This window comes from Musa acuminata, chromosome BXJ3-9 (assembly GCF_036884655.1).
Source record: "Musa acuminata AAA Group cultivar baxijiao chromosome BXJ3-9, Cavendish_Baxijiao_AAA, whole genome shotgun sequence".
Lineage (NCBI taxonomy): Eukaryota > Viridiplantae > Streptophyta > Magnoliopsida > Zingiberales > Musaceae > Musa > Musa acuminata.
In genome coordinates, this window is record NC_088357.1 from 3,019,054 (window position 1) to 3,046,999 (window position 27,946).

A 27,946-nucleotide genomic window follows, 5' to 3' on the forward strand; every position below is an offset into this window, starting at 1 on the left:
ACATTTGAATCAATTTCATCCAGCAAATTCTAAGGCGAAAAACTAACTGGCTTATCTAACAAAAACTTTATTAAATTACTGTAAAGTCTGGGGATTAAAACTAGCATTCATCACTGACCATTTGCTTAAAAATCAATTACAAAGTAAAAACACAAAACAGTAATATGATAAATAGGGCTCAAACAAAGAGCAACCAGAATGACACTAAGAGATCGAATTATTTATTCCCTTAATAAGTGCCTTAATTAGGATACTGAGTTGTAGTTTGGATGATGGAGAAGGATCTAATTCAATCTTTGCCGAGCAAACTCAAGAACGGTACGAAAAAATTCTTGAGGACGTATGGGTGGTTGTTCTTCAAGGGCCTGAAAAGAGAGTCGACGGTCATTATGCCCAAGTGGAGGATGCATCTTTTATAGAGTGACTCTTGCAATTGTCACAACAGATCTAATGAATTACCTGATGAATCAAGACGGTCGATGGGGTCATCCCTGGTATGGTGTTAACCTCTATCACTAAAACCTGTTAACAGACATTTAATGGGTTATGAGAATTGTACAACAGGCAGTGGAAACGATAAAGACAAATTGACAAGCACTTTTTAAAATAACTGCAGTATGTAACAAATTATTACAAGCTGCCAAAATAAGCCTACTTCAATATGATCGGATGCTGCAATTTACTTTCTGTAGGATACTTAGCATGCAGAGAGATAATATACTTCACACAACCTCTGATTCGGCTGTTTAGATGAGGTGAATAGAGTAAGGGGGGTTGGAATGGCTATGTACCAGCTATTTCAACATCTACGGGATAAAGTTAGTTGCTTTCAGATGGAATGCAATTTAAATAATGAAACTAGGAAAGCAGGGATGATCTCAACAAGCAGCATAATACTTGGCTAAGCTTGGTTGCAGCAAAAGACATTTCATCAAATGGTACCACACTCCATTTAAAAGATGAATCTATCCGTCATAGCACGACAAAGGAAGCCCAATTTTCAGATCAGTATGATCAATGATTGAGATGGACACGAGAGCTACAAGTACAAGAAATTACTTCGAACAAAAATATGCTAGTCTCATGAAAACCGAGTTCAAGCTGAACAATGGTGGATGGCACCTTTAATGAAAACAGATCCATGATGTAAATTACCAATAATTAAAATGTAGAGAAAAGAATCAATAAATTAATGAGAAGAATATACCTCCCCACTTTGCACATTCATGAATGCATCAATCCGAGAAAATCCTTCCAATCCTAAAGTATTTGCAATGATTTCAATTCGTTGTTTACATCTTTGTAAGGCTTCATCACTGTGAGAAAAGGCCAAAGGAAATACTCAGCAAGACAAGAACACACTCCTTCAGAAAGCACATGTAGAAGAATGAATATTTTGTCACCTAAATTATACTGCCTTCAAGTCATCCTGAATATACAAGTCCAACGCCAATTAATCAAGTTAATTAAAGACAGGTTCTACTTAAACATTTCGGGAGGATTCTTCTACCTTACCTAAAGGATAAAACATACAGAACTGCAAAGAAATAAAGCAAACGACTATACGTCTAGCATTTTGGGCTTTTAAAAGATCTGTGCTATATTTGACATGCTGCGGAGAAGCAGCAGGACTTTGCAACACATCACCTCTACTAGTTCACAGGCATTTCTCCATGTGGATGAGACCAATAGCCTACACCTGTTTGATCCACCACATCAACAAACAAGCCAAAATGTCCCAACTATTTCCATATAAAATGGCTGTTAGCTGCCTATTGCAACCCTCCTTTTTTGATGCTTTGGCCTGACAGTGAAAAAGATTCAACTCTTGCAGTTTGATAATTACTTGCAAGTGAAGAAAGTTCAATTTTTTATTTTTTATTTTTGGTTGTGAGCAATGATATTACCCAGGTTAAAAAAGCACCATATAACATAATGAACCTGAATCATTATAGAAATATCTTTGCCAAACTTACAAGAATTAGCATGCTTTTTTTTACTGCTCAATGATGATTATGAAATGAGATTGACAGATCCCGCACGCCAAAAAATCAATCATAAGATCTAGTTTGGAGTCATATCATCAGTCGTTAAAAACCAAAACATAACAATCTCAGACAAAATGTGCATGTTAATAATGACTGAACAAAATCCTTACCTTTTCCAACTCTTGAAGTGCCAAAGGAAAATAACAGAGGTTTAACTGCTCTACCGAAAAGATTATCACAATTTACAGATTCCAAATATCTACCTCACAGAAACTCACAATTACATAGCATCCAAATTATTATTACTAGCATTTTTGCACATAGCATCCAAATTATGTCCACATCATAGAAACTCAGAATCTCAGTAAGTATTTTATTTTCAGGCTTTAGATAGTGGTCAACGTTACAATTTCAAAATTATGATATGCATCTGAATGATCAAATAAATGGCCAAAAAATTGCAGTTATAATTATCACGTTTTAGTACATTTGTCAATTCTTGTGTCAAATGTTAAAAACCATATAATCAGCAATTATATAACAGGATTTTGAGATGAACCTTATTATTGCTGCTGGAGGTGGTGTCAAGTTGATGCCAGTACCACCTGCAAAATGCACATATACAAATAATTAATTGTTAATTATAAACAATGACTGTTCCTTGAAGCATCCAAAATGATAACATGAATGAGATGCACATTATACGAAGTACTTAATAAAAAAAAAGTATCAACTAGAAACATGAGCAAAGATGACAAATAACATAAAATCAGGGATCATTCACTATGATAGCAAAATCTTTCCTAGCTAACAGATGCCTCTCTTTCTTAATTAGGTGATTAGAACTTTACTACATTGTTGTTCAAGAAACCGAGGAATAAATAAGCTTGATAAAGATGAAGCTGACACGTAAGCTGAAATTTAGAATTTAGAAAATGTTCAGATGACATTGTAGCTAAGGACTTGTTGCTAAGAATAACATTCCTACATAAGCAAATATCCACAGAAGTTAGAACAATTAAATGTTTTCTCCTAAATAGTTTCTTTGTTAAGAAAAATTTCAACTTTAAATCTGGTAGAGTGCAATCTATAATGAATGGACACTGATACGAGTACAACATGATCTGGATATACCAACATAGTAATTCTTAAAAATTAAAATAGCAACATAGTGCAATATAATAATGTTGTCTATAGGTGATTAAAATCTACATACAAAGATGTATTTTGTACAATTAGAGAATCTAGATACAAAGAGCATTAGTAATAAGCTAAACTGATAGTACCATCTGGAGGTAATATGAATAAGAAAAAGCATTGGAAAACTTGAAGGCAACTGTGGAAGGCCAAAGTGCAATATTAGAAAAAAATGATAATCACTGTAATTATTCTAAATCATAGCTAAGACACTGCAGAAAATTCATGAAAGCACATTTGTTAATGCAATTGGTACTCCTCATCTAAATGGCATGCCTTTCAAGATAAAATATCAATAAGATCAACTGTGGAAAAGAAATAATTAGTTAAACATATTCAGGACCTGTACGACAACATTAAATGAGAAACATACCTTGAAATTTCTCTTCAAGTGATAAAATGTCACCAGTTTCTTTGACAGTAATACTAGGACTAAGTGAATGCATCTCACCACGTGTACCCATGACACCAACAGTCACTTCAACCCATCCAGTATGTCCTTCCCATATAAGATGACGAGCATTACTATCCAGTGATTTGGATGAAACAATTATTTCATCTGTTTCAATAAAAGGCTCGAAAATTAATGACTGAGGAGGAGGGCTTGGCATTTCGATCACCCCATGTGCCTAATACAGAAAATCAAATATCAACTAAAAGAATCACAATTAGATTAGACACAAAGCCAGGAATATTTTTAAGTATTATAAGATACTACCAACACACAAAGTGTTCATTGACTAAAGAATTTACAGTTCAAGGTGAAAAAAATTCTAGACAAGCTTTCATTGGCTCAAGATATGCAATTGTTAGAAACAACTTCTCACTTTTAGGAGTTAGTTTGTAGGAAGTAGTTAGGCATAATTAAGTCACCAACAAAACAGCATGTATAATTTTTCTATGGTAAACTCAAATGTTACATGTTCATGGTGTTCAAAATCCATCACTTGGAAAATATTAAAAACATAAATTTATAGGTATGGAGAACGAGATAATATGGATGTAGTAAGAAGACAGAAAAACACTTGAATTGATATCATTTAGCTAATTCCCTATAAAAATATAACTCCAAAACAATTTATTTAGATCATTTATCTGTATATATTTGTCAAGGGAAATTAAAACAGTTTGTCTGCTAGAAGTACAGGGACAAAATGAAATGAAATATCACTTCATATATGCTAATATAAAAATGGTATTAGGTTTCATGTAATCCACAAAAGATGATGCCAAGTACCACAAAAGGAAGATATCATGATCCTTAACAAAAAAACAAGAAGTGACTGTTATAGGGAAGAACATAATCAAAAAGGTATTTTCATTTGAATCTAAAAGCATAGCATTTTTAAAAAGTTTCTGAACCCATGAAAAATATATTGAACATTTTTAAAAAGGTACTACATACTCTGCCAGTCGAACTCAGGCATGTTAAAGAACAATAACTATGCCAATTTCCAAGCAATACAATTTTACAAATACTCATTTCTGGCAAACACACTGCACTCAAATTTCAATGATCCTATTTGACAAAGGTGTATAATTCTGTACATCTGGTCTAGCATCAACCAAGAAACATAGATAAACACTGTCACAATCAAATATTAAATTGAGTTCCTTGCTGATGAAAGCATGTTTATGATCATTTTTTACCAATATACCAAAGAGGTACATACCTATGTACCATGTTTTTTCCCATAACAGCAAATAGGAACCAGCATGCCAGTATGTACATATATGGACATAACTTAGTTAACTAATGTGTCTTGGCATGTGATAAGACACCAAATCATGGATCAGCACTACATGCACAGATCAGGTCATACAAAACAAGATCCTGTAGAACTTGAAATAAACCATATATGATGTCAACTAAAAGAATAATAAATTCTTTTGCTTTTAGATGCCCATTTATAAAAAAAATGGAACTAACAAAAGTTACAAAACTACACTTTTATGAGCACATATCTTGAAAGTTCTAAATTGACAGTGAGTATTGCAGACCTTTAACAAACTATTAGCGGGTATACGTGGGAGGGAGTTCCTTAATGCATTTACATAGACTTCAAGATCTTCCATGGAGCTGCAAATACACTATTATCATTAAAACTGAAACTGAGAAGCAGATAAATCAAGTACTTGCTCATTACCACCAAATTTTAACCAAAATGACCTTGACAGGGTCTTCATACCATAATCTAGCAACACCAGTTGAGCATCCATCCCGAGCTGGTTTGACACATAATGACCTTGATTGCAGTTCACTTGTCAGAGCTTGCCAGGTATCAGGTACATAAGAATTCAGTAATTCTTCTTTTCTCTGAACAACTTTAGGTATGGTAAGTACTCCCAAACTTGTCAACTGTTTCAAAATTAAAGTAATAATAATAAAGATACAGAACCCAGGCCTCATACCGGTTAAAATTAAGATGCAAGCTACAAGTTGAAAATCAACTCTGCCGAACACATTTACAAAACAGAGAAGGCCAAGAAACCAGAATTGATGCAATTTGAAATCCATTTTTCATGTACATCAAACCATTAAAAAGTAGGACTTTACAGTGTTTTACATATTTCAATGATGACAAAAGATCCAAATCCCAATAGTTGGGACTTTATGACTTTGCTGTGTTGTATGGGTCTGCCCGTACCGAACTGTACCGCCCGGTACGGGTGGTACGTACCGGTCCGATAGGTTGTCGGTACGCAGACCGTCTCTTACCGGTCCGAGTGCACTGCTACAGTACTCGGCACACCTGAGTGTACCGCTCGATACACCGTACTATACCGATACCGAGCCCAGGTCGAAATACCGGTACGGTACGGTATTGCGAACCTTACTTGTATGTACACCAAACATTAAAAGGTGAAAAAATTAAAAATTATGCACTAAATATGATACAGGACATTTCTTTTAAGGATCTGAACCACTGATATTGAACTAAGTGTCGTGTAGACCAAAGAGTTCATAAAATTCTGATGCTTCTAAATTCCTAAATTTTCATTCTTCATGATAAAATTAGTTAAAATTTGGCATTTATATGATTCGCCGGGATGAATAGTCCCAAGAAAAGTTTATAGACTGTAGTACAGATTAATGAAATCTCTTCATTAGTGAACATTCATATAGTCTAATAAACATGACTTCTCTTGGGATTAAAATTTTGCTCTTTTTTTTCTCTCTCCTTTTGGACAAGATGGTCATTACTTATTGTATCCAAGGTTCGCAATACCGTACCATACCGGTATTTTGACCTGGGCTCGGTACCAGTACGGTACGGTGTACCGAGCACTGTAGCACTGCTACAGTGCAGACCAGTACGTACCGCCCGTACCGGGCTGTCACGACCTTAGCTGGAATTGCCTAAGGCGTGCGGCACCCTTGCGGCCAAAGACGCGAACTTAGCTTGCGTTGCCTAAGTCGCGCTTCGCCCTTGCGATCTTGCTCCGCAAGGATCAGCCCACTTTGTAACCTCTCGCAGGTCCCGAAGGACCTGTAAAAGAGAAAGAGAGTTAGATCGAAAGAACGAGCAACGGACAAGTCCCGAAGTCTCGCGAAAAGGAAAGCTTTACAAGCAATTCGTCGAACACCTTGTGTGCACAAGAGAAAAGAGGGAGAGGGAGAAAAACAAGGCTTTTAAGGATGAACGAACAGCTGCAAGCCCACAAACAGCCGCTCACCTGGTCCCGGACGCAACACCAAGTTCTCGTAAAGGTCACGTGCGAACTTGCGAAAGAGTGTTCAACGCCCGGTATATAACCGAAGCCCCATCCAGCCCTGTGCCACCCGGGGGGTTCCTGGGGTCTGAGATGGCTGACATTTTGGTGAGCGGAGGCAGCTCTCCGCTCACCTCCCGCGGCACGCGAAAACGGAGCTATTTTGGGCTGTTTTGGGGCTGTTTTGCTCGGTTCGGTGAGCGGTCGCTTTGCAACGCTGCAGCTTGTTTGAACTTACATATTTACAAGCAAAATGACCCAAAACCATAAGAAAACATGCTGTTAAGCAGCTGTACATGCAGGTGCGAGCGACGAACGGTTCGTTGAACGGAGTTGTTGCGGGTGCGCGACGACCGTTCGTGACAGGGCGGTACGATTCGGTATGACAGACACTGATTGTATCAAAATATGTTTCAGTAAATAATACAACTTAGAATGTTTCTGGAGTAGACATCACAATGCCAGGCTGCACATAAGTTCTATGACATACAAATGCTAATAATTCATTTGCTTTCATAAACCAACAAAGGAAAAGGTGGTCTTAACTTTATCCTAGAATTTGACTTGGATATAGTTCTTGATTTCTATACGAAAGATGGGAGGATAATTTAAATTTATCCTCTTTTTTTAAACTTATTCTGCATTCCTAGAGTAGTCATCATATTTGGCTAATCCTGAATATACTAAATTGTCTTTGCACTCCTATCATCTTTGCTAATGAACTTATTACAGCCTCCTCCAACTGTTATGCCCATATTTTTGCCAATATCAACCATTATTTACCAGTTTGACCAAGCACCAGTAATGTAGGTTGATATACAGGAAAATATCTTGGTACCATATCAGACTAGTCAATTACCGAAATGACTATTAGACTGGTATTTAAAACACTGGTTTTGCCTAATATAAAACCTTAAATTTTTCTTAGGAACCTTTTCTTTTATTCTCCTTTTACTCATTTTACAAGCATGACCTGTTGAGTATTGCCAAATATCTGTCAAAGCAAGATCTTTGGGTTCTCAGCCGGCACATTTACTCTTAACATCCTAATTAAAGGCTATTACACTTGACAGAAGGCAAGAGAGAGATTGTTATATTAAGGCTACAAAAAGTTATTTTGTTTTTGCTGAATAGTGAATGGTCCAGTCCTGCAACATCATTTCTGCCACAATCAGATGTAGAAGTGATCATACTTTCTAAGGTACGAAAAGGTAGCAATTTTTCATCATTCCTGGTTTCCATAGAATGCCACTATTCTGTCATCCTAAATAACTTCATTTGCATTATCACATATCAGAAATACTTAAGATCTTTGTTCAAAACGAGGTTCCTAACTTTGCCTTAACAGGCATGTATTGGATGGGCTTTAACCAGGATGCAGACCACCCCTTTCGGGCAATAAAGGTCATTTTCTTTTTATAAGGTAGCGGGCTTAGGGAAAAATGTGAATGCACATGTTTTTCTCCTGCCTCATGCCACCTCCTGTCCACCTGCTAGCATTGGCCTACTGTATCTCCCAGTATTTCTCCTCTACCATAGCACTTACAGTCATACCAAGTGTCAGTATGCTATTATGAACCATACCTATACCGATCTAGCCAAGGACTAATACAGGCCTGTAAAATTTCAAACTATGGTTCAGAATATTTATAGCTAGATGGGGAAAGTACTCACCCCATCCATCAGATAGAAACTTTCACTAGTTTTTATAAACTTACACTATTCATGGAATGATTCTTGATGCTTATAAATTGAATAGCAGATTTATTTACTGGACTGGAACCAGGAAAGTATTTGACATGTTTAAGAAATTGGCGAAGTGTGTGCATATCAAAGAGATAGGAATAGGAGTTGGGAAAGAGATGATAGACGATGACTTAGAGGTTATCTTATCCCATAGATAAACATGGCACAGTTGTGGGCTGCCACAAAATAGTTTGCTCCAAATTCACCTCAGAATTTGGAAGTTTCTGTATCTTGGACACTGTAGGAGGAGGCCTTTGCATTAAACCACAACCAGAAGCCAAAACCCACAATATCACGATTGTTTGGAGTTGGCTACATCGATCTTTTCCAGCCATTGAGCATTCTTGTCAGGCAAAATTCTACAAGTCTAGCTCCTAGACCGTTAGTTTGGATGTAGGATGTATAACACAAAATTATTATCCACGATTAATAACATCGACAGTAGAAAATTTGTCATCTGACCTTCAAGTGTTTTAAATGTAAAACTAAACCATTTCTCAGTTAAGCTTTTAGGTCAGAAACTTATGTTACTAAGGCAAACAGAACATTATAAGATAACAAATTTGTTGTCACAGAACTGTTGATAACAAACAGTTTTGAGACTGAAAAGGCATAGTCACAAAGCAAAAACATTATGCAATACCATATACATAAAAATATTACAGATACCTTACTTGGCTAAGAGAAAGAGATGTTTGCATTTTATCCATACATATTTTGGAAGCAAAAGGTCCTGGACCTGCACCGTTTGAAATTAAAAACCCCAGCAAAATACTAAAATAACAAGTTGGAGTTCAAGAAAATGTTGTTACAGGCTTATCACCTGTATAAGGAACTCCAGCAGCCTCTAACAAAGATTGGAGAGTACCATCTTCACCAATTCCACCATGCACTATAATAGAAGTAGCTAGCAATGATCAAAGAAATAAAATAGTAGACTCATGATATCAAAACATATATAAAAGAAGTTGAAATCTTTTCTTTTTATTAATAACAAAGATTTTGGACATATCACCCAAATTAGGTGAAATGGAACACTTGATCTGAAATAGTGACCAAATAACCAAGACCTAACCCATGGCTATGGATGCTGCAGCACATTAAAAAAAGGAGTAAAAGAAAGAAAAAAAAGAGAGACGCTTAACTGGCTCGCGCTTCTAGATTTACTAAAAGAAAATGCTTTGAAAATGATCATGGAAGGAGTAAATGAGAAATCTGCAGTGGGTGAGGCGTATTATATAGAAGTTTCTGGCCATTATGGTCAAATCTGGAAAATGAATAAAACTATTTGTCAATGTGATTTTGTAGATTTGACTCATCTATCCAGTGTATCATGGTGTTAACAGGCACTCTTGTATCCTACGAGTAATATAGAATGTACCAAAAAATCTAATATTGTCATTTAATAAACCTCATCATTATCTAGCTATTTTATCTACATATTCAATCAGCTTAAAGTGCAAACACAACACTAATTATGGGAACATAACTTTCTAGGTCAAAAAAGGTTCTTAAGTGATGTTTAACAGAGAAATACTAATTCTAGTCATGAGAGAGAAACTATTAAAAACTGCTTTCACAGCCAAGGAACAAGCAATGATGAAGAATATATTTTGTTTGAAGTTTGAACTATGTTAGAACACTTGTTCATGTTTAGTATCACATGGGAAACTTAAAAAGTATTGAAGTACCTGATAATTGTACAAATGCATGGACTTACATGAAATTATTTTATCAAGTTCCTGTGATTATCTAACATTTGTAAATCTGCATTAGTGACAATAGGATTCATCACCACCTGAATGTTACAATTTCTTCACAGTAGATATTCACAGAACATTTGCTATATTCATTCAAGAATAAATTCAAATTAGTGACTATTATAGCAAACCTTAATTAAGAGTATGGACCACCCAATTAAGAACTGTGCATCAGAACTGCGGTAGACTGTAGCCTAACAGAGAGTAGTTGAAGAAATAACACAAAAAAACCATCATCACAACTTCCACATTATTTTTTGTGCATAATGATTATTTTTTACTAATAATAGGAGTTTATTTTATCATATCTTGCTAAATAAAGCCATTAGCATTTTATGCTTATTTTCTTCAACATACCTTAGCAGTTGATCTAGTGATGTTGTGTTATTATTGTACCCCATAAAAATTTATCACTTCATTGTTTAACTTATCAGAAAAGAAAAATGCAAAGATATACTTATATCTGACTACACAAATTTATTTGTCCTTGGAGACTATATGTAACTACAGCATGAGCTCCAAAGAAGGCCTGCCACCTCTTAGGAAATATATATTGCCATGTAGCCAATTTGACATACTCACAAAACTAGACTATATATGATTATTAATTATATATGCATATGGTTTGGAATTGACCTGCAATAAAAACTATTGACTGAGACTCTTTAGCATGCTTGATCCAGTTTTCCAGCGTAAAATTTGCAGGTAGTTCTTCATTGATGTCAAAACCAGAAAACCAATAATGTTTGCTAAGAGCTGCTGATAGTTCACTCATAACATTGTCACGTAAATGAGATGTTAATAAAGCCCTATCTGGTTCGACCGCCTCAATGCATGCTGCCAGAACTTCCTCTGTAGTATGTCGTAGGACGAGAGAGTAACTGTAGAACATGGGATTTATGAGCATGTAGAAAAAGGATTCAAAGGTATATTGGTAAATTGGAGTCTCTATAGAAACTGAAATATTTATTATGCTAGTATATCTAGTGTGAAAGTTCTTCCACCTAAAATAGGTTCAACAAATAAACTGGAGATTTTCAAAGAAATTTGACATGATTCATAACTAACCTCTTTAACAAAGAATAATGAGATAATACCATTGAGTATTATGGATACAGACAGTGGAAATGGTTTCCACACATGCTGTCAACAATATGCAACATGTTTCTTTTTCTTTGGAAAACAAACTAATTATATAAACATTCAAGTACAATATATTAAACTGAATAGATAAGTCAAAAATAAAACAAGCTTACGGTAAAGTCCAAACAGTTCTACAAATCTCTTGTTGATCTGCATTCTTAAGTTCAGCAGATCCATATCCATTTGCAGGAGCAAGCAGGCAAGGAATCACATCAAGCTGAATTCAAAAGAAAGACCACACATGACACTACTTCAATAATGAAAGACTTCAGGTAGAAAAGAAACTTATAAGTCAGGTCATCATTAAAGTGCATAAACATCCTTATAGGAACAACAATATATACCAGGACCACACGATAGTCAAATACATAGTAAAAGAAATAAGGAATGGATGGCCAAGCATTGAATCATGTTAGAACATTATCTAGAAAACTTTATAAGTTTATATATATATATATACATATACATATATATATACATATACATATACATATACATATACATATACATATACATATACATATACATATACATATACATATACATATACATATACATATATATATATATATATATATATATATATATATATATATATATATATATATATATATATATATATATATATATACAAGTAAGCTCACCTTAGTTTCAATTGCTCACCTTCTTCCCCCTCCCAGTTGTTCATAGTTTTATGAATACATTGTCGACCATCACAAATAAATCTAACATAATTAGAGTCAATTATCTCTTTTTTTTCATTTCTAAGGAACAGAATTATTCAAATGAGAGAGTAACTGACAGCTATAGTGGCCCTGTAAACAAGTGCTTATAATTCTATACACTTATTTTGTTGGTACAATTCCTACATCTGACAATTTCATTCTTAAATCCTCATGTCAGACACTTCAAATATTTTTTATTTGTGTGATTGACTAGTTAATCCCACTTAGAAATGTAAAAAAAAAAAAAATCATTTTTTTAGAGAAAACAAAACTTCTACAGTCTCATGCCTCAACTGGCATACAATGACATGCGATTAACACAATGGGTACATATCATTGCCAATTGGTGATAGGATGACTATACATGGTTTTCACATTAATCATTACTTTGATTGGGTCTGCACCAACCTTAGGAACCCTCTTTGTGTGCAACCATGAGCCCATTTGCAAAAGCCTTTTGTGCCTAATTGCTTTGATTGATTGTAATCCCAGGTTTCTTTACCTTTTTTATGATTTCTCAACCAAGTTCTGACTGTTGTGAATTTGCAATCCCATGCCCCGTCCTCTGAAGCTCATGGCCTTCTACACTTTCTCGACCAAGTTATTCTTAGATAGCAGAGTCCCATTGAGATTCCATATCGTTGTAATGTCTCGCCTCACCTGACTAGTTGCTTCTACACATTCTATGTCCCACGAAGCAATTCCCTCCATATCTTTTATCAATCAAATTGGAACTTTTCAAGGTGGCCACCACCTTCAACTTGTTGCAAGGCCCCTGCCAACTCTCATTCTTAGGTCATTTTATTGACATTAACACTCACTCATTCAATCTTGCCCCACGAAAGCATCATGATACCCATGAGCAAAGATAATCTCTAGAATAGTATGCCATCCAACAGCTTATCTAAGAGGTCCCGGAGGTCCTCTAACTTCAAGAATGATACACAATATGGATGGCTGACTATACGTAAAACTCAAGTTCGAACTCCCATTCCACATTGTATCCACGTGGAAAGGATTCTCATGATTTGTTAACATACCAACATATTCTTCGAGAGTGTTCGTCCTAACGATCCTTTGTCAAGCACTAAGGCCTTTTGACTCCGACTGCATTGCTGTGGAACAAGTCAGGTCTTTTTGCCTCAATTCTTCTTTCAAGAGTACATGTGTGTGCCTCAAAGATCTCTCTTTGAAAGTGACACCACACATGGAGAGTCATCACCCATTAAGAACAGAGAATTTAGGAATTGACTTGGATACTGCCCTCACCAGTAGAAACTTTAGTCCCAGAAAATATGCTCCAACCTCAAAGTTTGATGTTGACTCTCTTCACCAATCTCAAAATATGCTCTACTTTCGAATTGACTGCCTTCATGTGGCTCGAAGTCTTAGCCTATTTCAATCCAAGTTGCTTTGTCTTTTAGTCCATGCCTCTCAGTCCACTATGTTGTGAGTGGCTCCTATATCCACCAGTGTCCACCAATGCATAAGTCACCATCTCGTTCGGTTTGATGTCCATAAACATCAACATATTGTCATGTGTCTTGGCTCCTTCGGGGTCTTAGACTACTCCCCTGCTTGACCTCAAAATGCATTCACCAATTACACCACCCCTTTGCATTGTCATTGAGATGATCCTTTGCTCAATTTCGACACACTGGAGCTAGAAAAGTCACTTCTCATTTGGATTCTACTAAGGTCTATACCAAACTTGTCCTCATAAATGTTCAATTTGCTAGGTTTTGACAACAATTTTATTTTATAAAACATGCTAGCATTTTAGGTTAAGAAGTCATCACATGAAGGGGAAAATAATTGAAACAACTTGTTTTGGCATGCCACGAGGTAATTTTTTAGAGGCAATGTTGTGGTGAAAGCATTGGTCATCTCAACACCCTAGAGCCACTCCCTAGTGTCACCAAGCTAGATGAAGCCTCGGTTATCTGTTTGAGAGGTGATGTAATGATTTTAATGAATCGTTTTTGTTCGACAAAAGTTGTAAGTGAACATTGAATCAACACCTGCCTTCCAACCCCCTTTTTGTGCGATCATTCAGCTCGTTTGCGAGAGTCTTAGTGCTTAATAAAATATAGTTTCTTAGTATAGTTTTCTTGTCCTTGTGTCCGACTACAACTTACTACCCATGCATTCATCTTTCTAACATTTTCTTCTTGGTGCATAATGTTAATGGACTATACAAGGTTAAGGTATATGTTGACCCTTGCAAGCATCTATCACTTAGGTGTCGCATGCCTAACTGTAGTCATCACAGTGTGTCGATATGTCATAGCAGTCATCATAGTGGTCCGGCCATGGACATGCACAAGTTCAGAATCCAAAATTGCATTCCTTAGATAAGATTATGCCAAAGGAAATCAGGGCATTAAGATAGATGTAAAACATGATGTGATGAATGAACCAATTAATGGTTTCTAGGTATTAATAAAATTGAGAATAACAGAGTGGCCTAAGATCGAAAATAATATAGACAAGTCAAGTATCTTCCTATTGAACATCGAAAAGACACTAGTGCTTTGAGGAAGAGATCACATGAGTATATATTAATATTATAAGAAGTAGTAGAGAAACATTTGTAGAGTTTGCAATAGCAGTGCACTAAAGACACCAGTCATACAGAGGATTGCAAAATGAAAATTCAAAGGCAAAATGAGAATACAAACGGCATTCAGAATAGCTGAGACCAGAAACATGCTACATGTCCAATCGATCTTATGTGCAGTAAACACATGATACATCAATGCCATACAACAGTCTTGCAGATGCAAAAGTTAACAAGAAAAACAAAGGAAAAAATAGAACTGCTGACGGTTTGGCTTGGGCACCTTGGGATGGTTCAAGGATGACTGCATGGGACACCAAGGTTCGCTGTACCGTACCATACCGGCGTTTCGACCCGGGCTTGGTATGGTACGGTACCGGTGTACCAGGCGGTACATCAGGGCGTACCGAGCGGTATACCCTGGTGTACCGAATATTTTTTTATTTTTTTCATACTGTAGCAGTGCTGTACTGTAGCGATACCGGGCAGTCCGCGTACCGATAACCTGTCGGACCGGTACATACCGCCTGGTACGGGCGGTACATTTCAGTACGACAGACCTTGTGGGACACACTAAAGAGCATAAATTTTGAAGGGAAGAAAGAAAATCCTTTTTACTTACGGGACCATTTTGACACAACAACCCAATATTAGGTACTAATTCCAGCAATGAGTACAAATATGCCTTGCTGGCAATCTTGGATTGCATGGTCTTCTATAGTTCTATGATTAAAACCATAGTTTCAAATACAGTACTAACAGGTATTTATGGTCCAACAAACGAACAATATCCAACCTTATGATCTGGTACCAATTGATTTGGTACTAATCGGTATTACCATGTGTTGCTCTTTTTGATTGACATGGTGGTATGGGTGGCATACCACCTGGTACACCAGAACCATGCCAGTCAGGTAAATTATTCAGATCAGTATCTGAAGCTAGGCACTATGAAGGCTTCCTCAATTTCCCGGATTTAATTTACGGACAAGTGATGACACAATCATCTTAGACCGAGATTTAAAACCTCTGACTCAAATTTATGCGGACCAGTTTCAGTTATGATTATCTTCGATATTTTTAAGAAACCCCAATCTCCAATAGCATAAGAAATATAGATAAATAACAAAATTAAGCTTATTATATGATAGAATCAAAGGAGCACTTAAAATCCCCTCTTGCCACTGAAACTTCATCTATCTCAATTATACCATTCCAAAAAAAATCCTATCTGATTTACATGGCCTCCCTTTAATAATTCTAACTAACTAACTCTGTAATTAATGTTCAACTCTCAAGTAATATTCAGTCATTGAACATGCAACATAAACTTTGGAAAATGTAACTCGTCTGTTTGCATCCTACAACCTCTTTAAGAAAAAAATAATTATTTGTATACTATAAATATTCTCATCATGGCATGCAGTCATTATGAATAATAATCTGAAGGTAAATTTGTATATCTTAAAAAGTCAAAGTACACACAGGAAGGTCAATAGTTTAGAGGAAACACGAACAGTTGCTCAGAACTTTGAGGATGATTAACTCATTGATGTTACAATCAGAAATTCCTTCAGATTAATAAATATAATCGATTCAAACTTAAAAAATGACAGCTGCATAACAGCACGAGAGAGATTGTAAGTCAATAGCAGGGATCGAAAAATGAACCTCTGACAGGAAGCTTGCATCTATTTGTTCAAAAAATCGAAATCATTAATAGAAGTGTATTAAATGGGCTAACACATCTACTTGACTTAAGCAACATATTCAGCCAAAAAGAAAAAAATTAGTCACATGTTTGAGTAGAACTAGTGATAAATAACATGATTGGAACAAGTAGCTACAGTATGATTTATAAAAACTCAATAAAGGTACCAAACAGTAATAAGTTCAGAACTTACATCACCATAACCTTGCAAGTTGAGCCAAACATTTGTTCCACTCATGAGAGATACTTGACGTTCTGAAGTTTCCCCACCAAAGAGCACAAAAACCTTCTGAGAACCCCGGATCTTGGAGGGTACATTGCTATGCTGAGCAGATTGCAATCTTCTGGATAATGTGTTCCATGCATTACTGCATGATTTGAGAGAAGGATATCGCAAGCATGCATGCTGGATGATGGTTCGAAGAACATTTGAATGAGAAAACCCAACCTATTGAAAGAAACAACTGTCAGCGTCATACAGAAGAATGACATAAAAGCTGTGATCAAAGAAAGAAGATGTCTTTCATAATACCTGTGCCCAATTGTAGATGACTAGTTGGGTAAGACAGCTACAGATAGTAGCACTAACAATGCTATCACAGATTAGTTGCAGGTATCTTTTATCATAATTAAAATTCATGCAAGGGTTTAAAACCATATCTATTTGTTATCACCAAGGTTCGCAATACCGTACCATACCAGTATTTTGACCTGGGCTCGGTACCGGTATGGTACGGTATACCGAGCGGTACACCCAGGTGTACCGAGCGGTACACCTAGGTGTGCCGAGTACTGTATCACTGCTACAGTGCTACAGTGCACTCGGACAGGTAAGAGACAGGCCGTGTACCGACAACCTGTCGTACCGGGCGGTACGGTTCGGTACGACAGACCCTGGTTATCACTAATGTTGATATGATTGGTTAATATTTTTCAGTCTAAGATCAAGATCTTTTTCTCCTCTATAAACTTTGACAACCTCAGTGTGATTTGTTTCACTGACACTGTCATTTATATCCAGTAAATTCTTGTTTAAAATAACCATCTCAGGATTAATGCAATCTCAGTTAAGAATTTTATGGAAGCAAGAGGAAAAATGGATAAAATTGCATCCTACAATTGCACTAAGATTAACAATTGGAGAAAAGTCAGTTTAGGTTGCAAGATCAGCAGATGGAACTATGTCTATTGGGTCAAGATGTAGATGAATGTATCTATCTTGACCAATGCTAGTTGTTTATATCAAGCATAGTTCAAAAACCAGTCGGACAGGTAAATACCAGTATAGATCCTACCAGTATTTATTGGTCTGGCCAGAAACCAGCACTTGAACCTGGCAATTTCGTCCACTTCTTTCAAATTTGTTTTCTTCTTTTTTTTTATATCTCGAACCTGCTGTTGACAACCAAAACAACTAACAGTAGACCTCCCTGCTCCTCAGCCTCCTGTATTCTCCACCTCCTCCTCCTCCTCCTCTACTGCCTTCTCTCTTCCCTTCTCTTCTCTTCTCTTTGAACTCTACTGACTGATACATTGGCATACTGTGTGTCAGTACACCAGTGTGTATCAGACCCATATTGGTCTGATCAGGGATTAGTGTGTCTTAAATCAAGATTTGAAACCATGATACCAAGGATTTTAATTTCAACCATACTAACAGATGCAGACTGGCATTTACTAGTCCAATGACCAACCAACACATGAACATGTTAATTTTGCCCAATTCAATTCCACACTAGGCATAACACCTGATATACTTATCATACCAGGTGGACACCTAGTATATTTGCAATATTGATAGTGATCCACGAGTACCAATCCGCTATCATCTATAATCCAGATATAACCACATGGTTACCCAGCTGCTTGCAATGTTTGAGCCTTTTCAACAAGGTTTCATCTTGACTAGCACACAAACTCTCCCTCTCCATCTTTGGATACCTTGGCATCGAGCAAAAGATATCTCTGCATACTTAGCTCTGCTTTCACAAGACAGCTAGCAAATAGGAGCAAAAGTTCAATCTGTTGTTGCAGTAGCAATAATCACTAAACATAAATACCCTTTTGGTAACATCATTAACCATTTTCACTCTTTAGTTACTCCACATTATGGTGTGTGTCAATTCTAAGTTTCTAATTAATAAGAATAATTTTTTCTGCCACCATTTTTATTAACTTGTGAAACACATGCATAGTTCTTAATTAAGGCTATTTTGATTTGTATAAAATTAACCACTCAATTGCTTGAAACTTCAGATACCAATCCCGTCTTTCACACATAAGAAAATATCATTTCTGGGTTGATTTTTCAATTTTAAAACAATTCATTTCTACTTGCCATCTATCAAATGCCAACAAGCAACTAGGGTGAATTTTCCTTGACCATCTTTCTAAACAATGTAGATGCTGCCAATTTGGTTCTTATGGGACACCATCATCTTATGAATACTTATTTATCACTGCATAAACAATATCCTGCATGGTACTAAAGATCCTTGCTATTGTAAGGAGAGACTGTCCAGAATATCCAATCAGTTAGCAGCACGGACATCATCTTTATTTGATCAAAAGAAGGGTTAGATGATGAATTTTATCTTAACTGTTACATATACTTACATATTCAAATAACTATAATTATCACTTTAGTGTAGTAATGTATTATCTTGAAACAAACAAAATGGTATTTTATCATGCTACCAAGGTTTGCCGCGATGTAGTATGCCACCCGATGCAGGTAATATGTAGTGATCCGATAGGGGTCTGGTACATGGAACCCCCTTATACTGGGCAGTCCAGTTAAATTAATAAAATATTCGAAGAAATAGTGGGGCCATGTCTAAATCAGTGTAAAAAAAAAAAAGATTAGGGCTCAAGAACACAAGCCCTCTTCTCACACAAGGTACCATCGCCTTGCCATCATCACTTCGCCTCTGCTGTCGTTGCTGCTTCCTCATCACATAAGATGTTGCCGCCTCACCATCGCCACTTTCCAACTGCTGCCACTATCACTTCGTGTAAGATGGCACCACCTCGTTGTCGCTGCTTCCCAGGTGCACTACCAGTGCTCTTTGCCTCCTCGTCTTTCTTCTTCTTCATTCTTCTTCCTCCACTTCTTCCTCTTCTTCCCTCTTCTTTCGTTCCTCCTCTGTTCCTCTACCATTCCTTCCACCTCTCTTTCTTTTTCTTCATCGCCGAGCCACCAGTATGCACTGGCGTACCATGTGTCAGTACACCAGTACAAACCTATATATACCGTTCTAGCAGTTTGCCAAAACAGGTTTGGTACCCAAAAAGGCAAACCCTACATGCTACAACTTTTCTCAAATGATTCTATTAAATTCTAAAATTTCAAACACTAATGTATTATTTTTAAAAGTATATGGTTAAAGCCCAAACAATATAAAAATAATATAAGTCTCAACCTAGATACCCCCATATTAAATTGGCAAAAGTTACTGAAATTGATGGTTACTTGACATAAATAGGAAGGTACCTTTGAGGCTTGCTGAAATAAGAAGCTGGTTTGCTCCATCCCGCTTATCTGCGTTCAGTAAACCAGCACCATTGCAGTAGCAAGCAATTTAGCAAAGTGAAATGTAAGCCCTACAAAATCACAATAAGCAAAACTTTTCACATACCAGGTTAATGTCTGTGAAAATGATGTTACCCGATTCTGTAATTCCAAACTTAGTATTTTTTGCAACTGTCGAGAACATATTAGCATTGCCAGGTAAAAACCAACCATCGATCCTAGCAAAATCACGAAGACCAAAATGTTGAAATAACAATGATGCTCCTTGTCTTATACATTCAATGACATCAGTTGGGAAACGAGGAGGGGTGTGATAAGCAACCTGCAAAAGTAAATCCATAACCTAAAAAGTTCTCTGTACTGCAAATATTAGAGATTAACAAGCAATAAAAAAAGGGATGGAAATAAGGAATGAAAATGAGCCTCAATGACAAATACAATATCGCTGACAAAGAGACCAGTGATTTGTTATGCAATGACATCAACATAAACAGCTAAAATATAGAATTCCAAAAGAATATACATTCTAGCCCACTAAGTGTGTGCCTTGCGTCCAAGAACAAAACTAGATAGTTTTTGCAGATCAAAAAACATTTCACAATGGTGATTACACATTTTATCTGAGGCCTTCTTTTCATTGCTTCTGCATCTTAAAATAGGTTATCATGTAGATAAGTGGAAATGAATAAAAAACATCTGTTCATGTTTGACATTTGAGAACATGATCCAATTCTTTTTCTATGTCAAAAAGGAAATGTTTAATAAGCTTATGGAGATTCAGTAAATTGGTGTTTGAGCAAGCATGTGTATAGCCTGAAATATGATCTGGTGTAAATATTAATGTCAGCCAAAAATATTATCAGGCTTTTTCAGATCATCAAGATTGATGCCATATAATTATTCTGCTTAACTGAGACTCTAGGAACAGATTCATAATGTGCAACCCAACAAACACATATGAATAATAAATACACATAATTAAAGAAAAAAGCAAAAGAAAAGATCGAACTAGGGCAATATTGATACCAACAGTTGGTACCATACTATCCTGAGGATCGATATCAATACTGGGCCAAGATCTAAAACCATAATTGGTACACAGTGGGTGAAACTGAAATTCCTTATTCATATACAAACTTTTAACTGTGAACGACTGGCGGGCGGGGGGAGGGGTGTTCATGTGAACTACAAGCATCCAATGATTAGTACTTGCATATCCTACTTACAGCAGATAAAGACCAGTTGGCACATGCATGGCCAAGCAACGGTCATCTTATATATGCATTAAATATCAAAAGAAGTATACATCTTACCAAGTATGCCATTGCAAATTAATGTTAAAATTTAATTAATAGTTTCAATTTTGGGTCAGAGTTTATCAATCCAGTTTGGCATACATTAGGTTCATTGCCAATTCAGCTTATCTAAAGTCATGAAGCAGACACATTAGCAACTACAAGTGAGAAAAGTTCAACTGATAATAATGATATAAGAAGAAGATAAATCTTGCTCCAATTATCTTGCCTGCTGTGTTGGAAGATACTTCCTCCTGTAGTTAAAAATTGTGTCCTCAGACTGATCATTATTGGTCAAAACTTGAAGCTCCACCTGATATTGAATAAGAAAAATAATTAGCAGATGCTTAAATGTTCTATAGTAGTATAGTATACTCCCTTTTGCATTGGATATGCTTGACAAATGCATTCTAAAACAGACTTCTAAAATCAAGATAATGACATCGCCAAGTGTGTACTAATACACACTCGGCATGCCACAAAATGCCATATCAGAAACCAAGAGAAGGTGTGCCTCATAATGACACCCATAGCATATAGGACCTTCTTTAAGGTAAGGACAAGAAATAAGTGGACAACTCACCTTCTTCAGTTAGGTTAGCAGGTCTTTTGTTAGATAATTGGAATCTGATCCATGGCATCCAAATGTAAATTGGAAAATTAATTTTTAACTCTTGATCATTTACTAACTAATAGCAAAATATTTTATATCAATTCTATAAACTTGATCATTAATTTCTTGGCAGTGGTATCGTCTTTGAAAGTTCATCTATTAAGCAAAAGAATTCTACAAGATGTACTAGAAAGATAGTATGTCTAGGATAGCCTACATACTCTCAAGACAATATAGACAGTGTAGATGCCTTAAAAGAAACAAAATGTTGCTTTCTTCCAAATAAAGAAAAAACAAGTATATTGACTGACTTACTTCAGTTGGTAGTAAAACAACAGGCTTGGCATCATTATCAATTCCAACATCAATGACAATTGCTGTAAATTCACTCCCTCCTTCCAGAAAAACTTCAACAAGAACGTTATCATCAATGCCCTATTTGCCACAGAATGAGCTCAGGCTAACACAAAGATTTTCATCCCCATGAAATAAATTTCCACAATAGGTAGCATCAAAGGTAACCACCTCACTAATTATGTTAATTGCTTTCTCAATGGCATCATCAACACCGTAAGCAACTGTAACACCAATGCTTGATCCAGCCAGTGTCGGCTTCACCTAGGGTACATGGAGGTTGAAACATCTGTATGGTACATTTGAATAGAAGAGAATCATTCCCTTACCACAACTTTTCCTGTTTCCTTATCCAGAAGATTGATTTCAAACCACCTTATCATTTCAGACCTGTCTGGTTGGTTTCCCTACTAAAAAAAAGAGAGAAACATATAACTGATAATTGAGAGAATTCACAAAGCATAACTGTCAGGAACCTATTCCAAATTTTTATTACTAAAAAAATCAGTGTCCTTATCCAATAATTTACCATGAATAGTTGACTTGAAAATTTAAATAAAAAGAGTAAATTGATAAAGAGGGATTGTTTAGCAACTTGAGATGGAACTTGTACAAGTTCATAGTGCTTTATTTTGTTTGTTACATGATAAATTGCACTAGCTTCTTTTAACCAGATGTCCCAAAGATGGAGTTTGATAAAATGACCTCTATTAGCTCACTGTTATTGTGATATTTGATCAACACTTATTGATCTGCCTAACTTCCACCTTGAACTCAGGTACCTTCCTCTTTCATGCTTTATTTGCAGTCAAGTGAATTGTCTTTTATCATAAAGATAGTTAATTAAATCGACACAATAACCTGTAAAATTGTGAACCCATTATCATATACCCAATTATAACGTGAGCTAATTATCATTAGCCTACTAGCAAAATTAGCTACCAAATAGAGGATCAAATATATGGTAATGAAATTAGTTTAAACTAACAATGGCATAATATGGTTCCTGCACATGGAAGTGAAACAACAATAATAACTTTACTGTCCTAAGATCTGCATATATGCTCTCAAAGCTGCAAAATAAAGAGCAGTGAAAATTTGGAACTGAATGAAAGAAAAAAAACAATTACTCAGTAACATGTTTGTCTTAACAGTCCATACGAGTGTACCAACCGGCCATTGGTATAGTATGTACCAATCCATACCAACATATTGACATATGGTGTACCAGCAGACTGATACGTACCACCCATACTAGTCCCCTATTAGATTGGTGCGTACTACTTGTACCAGGTAATATGCTACAATATGACTAACCTTGCTCAGTAGCATGCTATGGCCTTCAAATGGTCATTGCAACCATGTAGGATAATAGATTGGTACTTGGAAGCAAATGAAGTAGTAAAACAAACAGCAATAACCCCTAATCAAACAGTGCCACAAGATTCAAATGTAAAATTTTCAAAAGCCAAAGCATTTTCTCAAAGAAACATACAATATTTAGAGTAGCCTAACATTTTTAAAGATAAAAGTTAGTGCCACACCTGAACAAGAAAACTGGGCACTGTGAGGAAACCCTGTTTGATAAGCTCCAAAGATGCATTGTACTGCAAAACAATTTGCAAAATCAATAAACAATAAAGAAATATACAATAAGCAAGATTTTCAGTGAACTTGAACCAGCATAACAAGTTAAAAAGAAGTTTCCATCAAATATTTGTATGCCAAAGAATGTAAAAAGAAGAATAAAAGGCAGGCCACAAACATAAGCAAGAGATGGTGGAGAGCAGTGGACAAACATGTAAACTAAAAATAACGACTACTCAATGCAAGCATTGGATGGATATCACAAGGAAAAATAATGAGAATGTCTAATTTGATTGATAACAATATGAAAATCATAATAAAGCTGCAATCACCAGCAAAGCATCTAGATGGCTAACCTTGTGAAATGCCTGGCGGCATTCATGAGAAGCTGTGCCAACAAATGGTACATTTGCTTTCTCCAGCAGCTCCTAGACATTCAAACAAGACAGCTGATTTTAATCATACAGTACAGAAGCAAATACTCCATTTCAGCGAGTATACAGACTCCAACATGGCCTACATATTCTTTGCAATATGCAAGTTCTTGTAGTTCCCAGACCAAAAAATCTATTGATATTATAAAATTACATAATTAGGCAATTCATGGCAATTAAAAGTGGAAGTGACCGATACAGATCAGCATTTTCTGAATTATATGATTAAACGTAAGAAAATCTTAATGTGGGATGTTTAATTGTGTCCCATTTATTCATAAGACAGACCTGAATGCCCCCATCTTCACCAAAACGGCCATGGATAACAGGAAAAACTATGTCCACAGAGACAGCAAGATGCTCTACGAAGGTGTGTAAAGAGCGAAAACCTTGGGCAAGGCTGCAAAATTTTGGTTATGGAGCAAATCATCTACAAAAGAAACACCAGCCATTGAGCAGTGTAAGATGAAGTCAAAAACCAGAACGTTTACCTCTCTAGTTTGAAATCAAAATCTGCAGGAGTGTTTGAGTATAACTGCAAATCCATTAGAGGAAAGAATTACCACAGACACTACTACAATGAGGACGTAAAAGCTAGAAGCATTGAGAAGTTTACAGGATAATGGACACCACATCAGTGGAAGCCACAAAAAGGATGCCCGTATGATTGAGATAAGTCTAAAGACATGACCAACGAAGCACCAATATAATAATAGATATATAGCTTCCATAAGGTATTACATTTGACTGTGAACAACAAAGGAACAATTAAATCTGACTTAAGACACTATAGAACAGGAGTTATACTATAGGATTGCAATTGCATGTATCTACAATTTGACATCCGATGACTTTACTTATAGTTGGTACATCAAGTCCATACTACAAATGAATTCATTATCCAGTTCACTAACCTGGGCAGGTGATATTGCATATGCATTGAGACTGCAATCAATATAATAGCAGCTGACATGCAAATCTTCTCCCTGTAACATAACCAGAAAAGAATTAAACGACAGTCACAAGAAGAACAAAGCTATTGATTAAGATGTTCACTACAGTTTTATTATGTTTCTATTATAACAAATATCAATTCACAGGATTAATATAGTTACTAAGGTAAGATAAAATAATTAACAAATAAAAGAAGAGGGAATGTTTTCTCCACAAAAGAGAAGTTTTTTTTTGTTTTATAGAAAAAGTCCAGCCTGATGAGAATCACAAAGACCCTAGTTACACATCACATTTTGTATCCAAGCAAAACAGTGCAACATAAAACCTCTATATACAGCAGAGCTTTTCAAGTAGATAACCCAAAGCTGATCATATACTCGAATATTTGACATAATACATCTTTTAATATAAAAAAAATTAAGTTCAAGAAACATGAAGATATATTAGTATGACTAACTATCACATATCATTTCAAACAACAAATATCAAACGCATTAGACCAAGGATTAAAAAACCGGTCTTAGTACTTAATCGTACTTAATTTAAAATCTTTATTTTTTAAGATTTGTCCCATAACTCAAAATTAAATTTGATTTCATTTAAACATCCATCAATCAAAACAATATTAACAACGAATAACATACACCATGAAGGTATATTCTGCAAATAACTAATAAGTTCCTTTATTACCAATTAAAAAAATAAGTATTAAAGGCAGATCCTTAATGTAATCCTATAGTAATAGAGGTTTATTATTATCTAACAGATAATAATCCAATTTAATAGTTAATAAATATAATGTCAAAAAATACTTAACCCAATTTAATAGATCATTATTGTCAATTTGGCAAAGTACCAATTTAAATGTATCCAAGGTAAGCAGAAAATCACAACATGCACATGCTTAAATCAAATTATAATGCTAATGTTTCATGTAATTTATGTAAATCATCTATTGGCAAGAATTCTTGCAAAGAGTATATCTGCTTAAAATCAAATTCTCACGAGTAGATTTGATGAGCGCAACTGTTCTCAAGTTGATTATTTCTTTTTTGCAAGGTTTGCCATTTTGGGTATCGGACCGATTTCGAAGATTTGTTGGTACGGTACGTACCAGACTACCAATCTATACTGGTGTACCGATACATGTTATGCAAGTGTGTGCCAACGAGGACTCATGCAAGCCATGTCTCGGTGATGGGTCTGATTGGTATATACCGCCCCGTGCCGTACTGACTCAGGCGGTACAGTGAACCTTAATTTTTAGCGCTAAGTTGTTTACCTATGAGGAAGTTTAATCCCTGCCTCATATTGTACCAAACCAAGGCCTGAATATTACAACATCAGCACTCATAAAATAAAAACGTTCAATAATACAGAAAAACATTAACAAGCCAACTTGTTGACCATATAGACCATAACTACTAGTCAACACAAACTAAGCTCAAGCCCTAAACTTATTAAAATTCCCTACAAGGTAATGTATATAATGATAAAAATAAACTTAACCCAATTTAACATATTATTATTATCATTTGGGCACAGTAGCAGTCTAAATGTATCCAAGGTAAACAGAAAATTATACCATGCACATACTTATAGCAAATTACATCATCAAAGAAATCCTCAAAGAAATAACAACCATCCTGTACATCATCAAAAATAAAAACCAATTCAACCCTTATCTGATAAATAAAACCCTCAAGGAAACAACAATAAACCTGTTACATAATCAAGAAAACCACAAAGAAAGAACCATCGAGCTGTATACGATGGCAAAACCCTCAAGTAAAAAGAAAATAAGAAGCAGTATATGATCAATAAACCCCGCACAGAAACAATAATAAACCTGTTACATTATGAAGAAAACCTCAAAGAAAGAACAATCGAGCTGTATCGGATGGCAAAACCCTCGAGCAAAAAAGAACAGGCAACCTGTATATGATCAAGAACCGATCGTGCAGAGTTCAACGAGATGCCACGCTCCGCAGACGGGCCACCGCAGATGATCCCGACCCTCAGAGGCCTTCCCTTCTCCTCTTCCTCCTCCTGCTGCCGCACTATCTTCGCCTCCTCGACCGCAGATCGAAGGGCTCCCAGGCGAGCACCTAACTCCGCCGACACAAGGCTCCTCGACACGCGCGTGGAGCATCCAAGAATGGGGGAAGAACCGCACGCTGAGTTCAGAAGCGAAATCTTGGAACCGGCGGGGGTCTTCTTGAGGCGGCGAGAGGCGTCCTCGAAGAAACCGCGGTACAGGAGGCAGGGGCGGGATAGGGAAGCCATTAACGGGAAGCGGAGGTCTTCCAGGAGATCAATCTGACAACTCCAAAGATTCTCGGAACGAGAGAGAGAGAGAGAGAAGTGCTGTGCGTCAGTAATATAGTCGAAAGAAGAGAGTGACAGACAACCTGACTTTGTCGTGTGCGGTGGGGCAACGAACGGATGGACGGCGTGGATACTTCGACCGATCGCCAGGAGATCCCTTGATGGGATACCGAGTCGGTACCGTCCAAAGAAGTAGACGAGCGTCGCCGGCGGAGACGGCACTACGGCACGCGGTGACGGCCCGCCAGGGAGAAGCCGGCGATGGCAAATACGGCAGGCGCTTCGATGACAGTTTTCGAAAAATT

General features: G+C 36.3%; 1 protein-coding gene across 2 annotated transcripts; it reads right to left on the reverse strand.

Annotated features, from left to right (window-relative positions):
• Positions 1-47: 47 nt before the first annotated feature.
• On the reverse strand, positions 48-27,921 carry LOC135650119 (uncharacterized). Of its 2 annotated transcripts, XM_065169274.1 has the most exons (24): positions 27,249-27,921; positions 25,274-25,345; positions 24,851-24,894; positions 24,648-24,759; positions 24,282-24,353; positions 23,883-23,945; positions 22,668-22,745; positions 22,510-22,602; positions 22,300-22,419; positions 21,601-21,684; positions 20,183-20,398; positions 20,038-20,085; positions 16,738-16,992; positions 11,662-11,765; positions 11,042-11,286; positions 9,469-9,537; positions 9,320-9,384; positions 5,375-5,544; positions 5,187-5,265; positions 3,559-3,814; positions 2,548-2,593; positions 1,208-1,316; positions 460-522; positions 48-365 (listed from the first exon to the last, which is right to left on the reverse strand). In XM_065169274.1, the coding sequence occupies exons 1-24, from the start codon at positions 27,597-27,599 to the stop codon at positions 285-287; spliced, it is 2,895 nt and encodes a 964-aa protein (XP_065025346.1). In that variant the 5' UTR covers positions 27,600-27,921; the 3' UTR covers positions 48-284. The 2 variants fall into 2 exon arrangements, with proteins under 2 accessions (XP_065025346.1, XP_065025347.1); XM_065169275.1 differs by lacking the exons at positions 48-365; positions 460-522; positions 1,208-1,316; ... (1 more) ...; positions 3,559-3,814; positions 5,187-5,265 and having other exon boundaries at positions 5,406-5,544; positions 9,315-9,384; positions 27,249-27,744.
• Positions 27,922-27,946: the final 25 nt, after the last annotated feature.